At 53.4% G+C, this 4853-nt stretch overlaps 1 protein-coding gene across 2 annotated transcripts; it reads right to left on the reverse strand.

Moving 5' to 3' along the window:
- Positions 1-440: 440 nt before the first annotated feature.
- Kctd12 (potassium channel tetramerization domain containing 12) lies at positions 441-3535 on the reverse strand. Of its 2 annotated transcripts, XM_041668123.1 has the most exons (2): positions 2306-3535; positions 441-914 (listed from the first exon to the last, which is right to left on the reverse strand). In XM_041668123.1, the coding sequence occupies exons 1-2, from the start codon at positions 3265-3267 to the stop codon at positions 848-850; spliced, it is 1029 nt and encodes a 342-aa protein (XP_041524057.1). In that variant the 5' UTR covers positions 3268-3535; the 3' UTR covers positions 441-847. The 2 variants fall into 2 exon arrangements, with proteins under 2 accessions (XP_041524057.1, XP_041524064.1); XM_041668130.1 differs by lacking the exon at positions 441-914 and having other exon boundaries at positions 1422-3531.
- Positions 3536-4853: the final 1318 nt, after the last annotated feature.

Consider the following 4853-nt stretch of genomic DNA (forward strand, 5'->3'; position numbering starts at 1 on the left):
ACTTTCTACAGAAAGCTAACTTCTCTTTTTCTTTAAAAAAAAAAAATACTTAAATGTCTTCCAATTAAAATGAAAACATTATTGGATTAAAAATATGGATAGCTTGGATACAGGTAGACCGTTAACTGACATAGGATTAGTATACAACTAACAACCCAGCAAAAATGTATGGAGCAAACTCAGCCTCACAGTTATGAATGTTTTCCTGACCCAAGTTCATGGACAAGGATGTAAGAAACCCACCAAAACATGTTGCTTTTGCTTATACACCATCAAATCCAAGTTACCAGGGGTAAATATAGTAAATTTTACAGCATTAGATGAATTAAAAAACTAAATGATTCGTGTAAAATGCTTATATATGGTATGTACAGATTGGATCACATGAGGCAGAGAATAAACTGTCCCGATTCACGACATCTGCCAAGAACACAGTGAAGTACAGTACAAGGTTCATGTTTAAAAAGACAGGGAAACGACACTAATTGAATCACTTATAACGACTCTTACAAAATCTTTAAGAACATATTCCGGAGAAAGATGATGAAACAAACACACACAAAAAGGCTTCTCCATCTCACTGATAATTCAAAGGATGCCGCTCGGCAGGAAGCAGCTGATTCGCCTCCCTCAGGCTGTGGTGTACACAGGACACACACTAGGATTCATTCCATGTGAGCGTAAAAGCATAAGGTCTCCTGCTGCTGCTGCTGCTGCTGCTGCTGCTGCTGCTGCTGCTGCTGCTGCTGCTGCTGCTGCTGCTGCTATTTACCTAAACCACCACGTTATTGCTCGGCTCACACCGAAGTACTTCATGGCCTTCGTTTACAAACATTTCCCTTTCCAGCTATCTACGGATGTGCGGCTCCGGGTGCCTCCGTTCATCTTCAGCTCTGTCACGTGAAAAGAGTCCACTGAAAGGCCAAACAAACGCACGAAAGAAATGGCGTGGCTCGGGGTTTCCGAACAGCCCAGCAGTTCACACTTGCTGGGCTTAGAAAAACAACAACAACAATAATAATAAGAGATCTTAAGTCTAAGTAGCTAAAAGCAAACCTACTTCGCTTAAGTAAATAGGCTATAAAATAAGGAAATATCATCAACAAGAAAATAAACGGTCAAACCACTAAAACTCTACTAGGTTAACTCTTTGGTTAGGTTATACAAGTATTAGCAACTTAAAGTGTAGGACTCAAAAGAGCTTGATAAACTTGCAGCTGAAAGCGGGCCTTTTGCTGATCTTGATCAACTCTTAAGTTTACACATACTGTTTGATATCTTTTTTAAAATGTGCATCTACTCAAATGGATGGTACAGACTTCCAACTTTCAAATAATAAATGAGTATGTATGTCCTCGCCCCCCCTCAAAGCCCTTCCTCCCCTCCATCCTCCCTCCCCCAACCCTCCCACTAGTCCTAGACCTAAGTGCTCTGGGCTACTACTGCCAGGTGACTCCTGCAGCGCTGGGGGCCTGGGCAGCCTCGCTTCCTGCTCCCTGCTCCTTGCCTACAAGTGCAGCCTTAACCAATAAAACTTAAAGCTCCAGCAAACAGCTGACGAGAAAGGGCGCCTCCGCAGGCAGGAAGATCGCTTTCTACAATTTTAAGCCACAGGAGAACTATTGTGTGGGGAAATAGAATCCTCTCCAGTTACCAGTACTAGGATTTACTTTTTTTCTACCTGTAACTTTAAAAAAAAAATTACTTTATTTACAATCTCTGAACTGCCTCCATGAGGTCTTAATTCCAGTACAGTCTTCCACTCAATCGTCTAAAACTTTATCTTCCTAGTGAGGATCAAGTCTGTAATAACCTTTTGAACACTCTCTGTCTACACAGCGCTCTCAGTTCTGAGCTCTGAAACCTCTATCGAGTCAAAGGACTCTAGATTTCAAAGCCTCTTCCGCACTGCACGCTGACACTGTCCAATGCAGTTCTGAACAATTCAGTCCTTTCCAGGTACTTGGTGACTTTGCGCCCGCACTGCCCCCCACTAGATCTCGACTCAAATACAATCTGGGGGAAGGGTAGTTGGAGGCCAGAAGTAGAGGACGCATAGGTGAATGGAGCACTCTTGGTCAGCGGGGTCCAAAGAAGGCCAGAAAATTTGTGACTGCAGATTCTCAAGTGGGGAGCTGTCGGGTCTGGGTGAGCTATTCGGGGCGGGGGTGGCCAGGGTGGGGAGCAGAAGAAAGGAGGGGAAGGGGGCTAGGGCATCTATAACCCTGTGGTCCCCTGTGGAGGAAGGGAGCGGGCGCAGGAATGTCAAGGGGTCTGGGGAGCTCACTCCCTGCAGAAGACGTACTCGGTGTAGCTGGTCCAGATCTTGTCCTCGCTCTGGTCGGTGCTGCTAGCAAAGGCGCAGGTGCCAGTGGAGCTGCACGCCACCATGTGGAAGCCCGACTCGGACAGCTTATCGAAGGCCTGCTCTAGGAAGTTGAACTTGAGGTAATAGCGCGAGGTGTAGCGCTCCGGAGGCCGGTCCGGGTCCCGGCTTTCATTCAGGGTGTCCCCAAACACCTCCTTGGCCAGCGACGTCTTGCCGCACACCGTGATGCGCGCCACCCGCCGGAACTTGGCGTCCGCCTGGGCGTCGCGCCCGATGGTGTAGGAGCCGCGGTAACCGATGGTGATGTAGCCGGAGCGCCGGCTGCCGTCCAAAGACTGGGACGGCGTGAGCAGGGGGCCCGCCGCGCCCCCGGACGGGCTGCGGCTAGCCAGCTCCAGCGTGGGCGACGGAGCCCCGGCCGAGGCGCCCTCGTGCGGCTCGGTCTCCGAGTAGCCCAGCGGCTGCAGCTCGTCGCCCAGCGAGCCATCCTTGAGAACCCCGCGGCGCGAGTGCGGTGGCGGTGGCCCGGGACCCGGCTGCTGGGGAGCCCCGAGGCGACGCACGAGCTCCGGCAGCTCGAAGTACTCGGCCTCGCGCTGCAGCCGGCTGCGCTCGGGGAAGTAGTCGGGCAGCACGAGCTGCAAGTCCCGCAGGTAATCCAGGATGTAGCGGAAGAGGAAGCCGTCCCGATCCAGAAAGAAGCGGCCTTTGCTGTCCCGGGCCAGCTCCTGCGGCTGCTGCTGCGTGAACATACGCCAGAGCAGCGAGTCGGGGACCGAGACCACGGTGCAGCGCCGGGTCACATACACCTGGCCCCCCACGTTCAGCTCCACGATGTCCGGGAAGAGCGGCGGCTCTGCCGAGGAGGACGACGAGCCGCTGCCACCCCCGCCTCCACCCCCGTTGGGTAATCCTCGGGTGCTGTCCGCCAGAGCCATGGCCAAAGAAGTGGCCAGGATGGGCCAGTGACAGGGAGCGGGGGCGCGATCGGGAGCAGCAGCTGCTTTTATCCCGGGAGTCCTGCACTCAGGCGTCCGCAGCCAGCGAGAGCCGCGCTGTGCGAGCGCGCAGCTGTGCGCCCACGAGAGCCCCGGTGCGCTGCGCCCGGCTCGCCCGCGCGCTCCAGGCGAGTGGCGGGTCGCGGCCCGCGCGCCGCTTAAGTAGAGCCGCCCTCTCGGGCGCCGCCGCGCGCAGGAGGCGTGGGCGGCTGCCGAGCCGCTGAGCTCGCTCCCGGGGCGGGGAGGGCTCGGGCGGGGGGAAGGGGGGAGGAGGAGCGGGAATGGATTTACACGCTAAACGCTGACGCGGCTCGGGGCTTCAGGCTCCACCCTGACACGCGCGCTCCGGGGGGCGACCAGACTGTCACCACCCTCCTGCGCCGGGACCCAGCTCTCCTTCCTCTTCCGCAGTTGGGTCAGAGCCTCGGCGCTTCCCCAGAAGGCTGTTCTCTTAAGAGATCATCTGGGGTCCCCTTCTCGGCCTACCACAGCCGGCACCCGGGGACTCCAGAAGGGGTCGGAAACTTTCTGGCAGAGTGGGAAAGGCTTGATAGCATGAGACCTAGCGCCCCCTAGACCTTCCCGCTTCGAACTGTGCAGAGAGCTGCAGTAGAGGATCCCCGCGTCTCTGGAAGTTCTGATAAACTCTGGAGGGACGTAGGAGTCACTCAAATCCTAGAGCAACCAAAGGTTTTCATGTGACTGCAAAATATACTCGAAAATCCCCTAGAAATCACACGCGAATGCTTCTCGAGGATGCTACGATCGTTTACTTTCCGAGTGCATAAAGTCTTATCAGAAAACCTCAACATAGAACTGCAGTGAGCCAAAATGAAAGAGGAAGTTGGGTGGGCGAAGGGTGGGGCTTATACTGCATCCCCATGAAGGCTACCTAGCGCCTCGGAAAGCGGAATGTGAGGCCTCGGGTTCCTTTCAGTCATCTGTGAATCGTACAGCATCAGAAAATTCAAATCTAAGGTAGTTTTTAGTAATATTTTATTTATAGTTCCTTGAAATTTTAATACACATATACAAGAAGTTGGATATCTGCCCTTGGACAGCTATTCTAGAGGTCCAGGAACGCTTGTTTCCGGGTCCCTCCGTCTTTCTCTTTTGTGCATAACAAGGCCGTGCACCAGAGAAGCGGATGTGTAAGTCCGAAGGCCCTTTAGATCCAGCCCTGGTCTCTATGGCCTCCTACTTCCTGTACTTTTGCAGTGGTGCCCAAATTGCCCCCAACAGCGCTCCGCCTCTGCCGAGAAGCCTTTCCTGGTCTAGCGGAGGAATGAGACAGATCCCTCTCTTCAGATTTCCACCTTTGCACTAGGGTCCTTCTGAAATTCCAGAATTGTGAGTGGCCATGTGGTTGCTGGTTTTGGTACTTAGCAAGTAAGGGATTGCAGAAGCCCGAGGTAGAGGAGAATCTCAGAAACCACGAGGCTAACAAACGCTGTTCTGTGTGCTCAGTGTCAGGCCTTGGAGAATTCAAGGCTGAAGACTAGCCAAGGCTCCTTCAGAACAGCCAA

Source organism: Microtus oregoni, unplaced genomic scaffold, assembly GCF_018167655.1.
Source record: "Microtus oregoni isolate MIOR12 unplaced genomic scaffold, Mior012 000001F_ref0000356, whole genome shotgun sequence".
NCBI lineage: Eukaryota > Metazoa > Chordata > Mammalia > Rodentia > Cricetidae > Microtus > Microtus oregoni.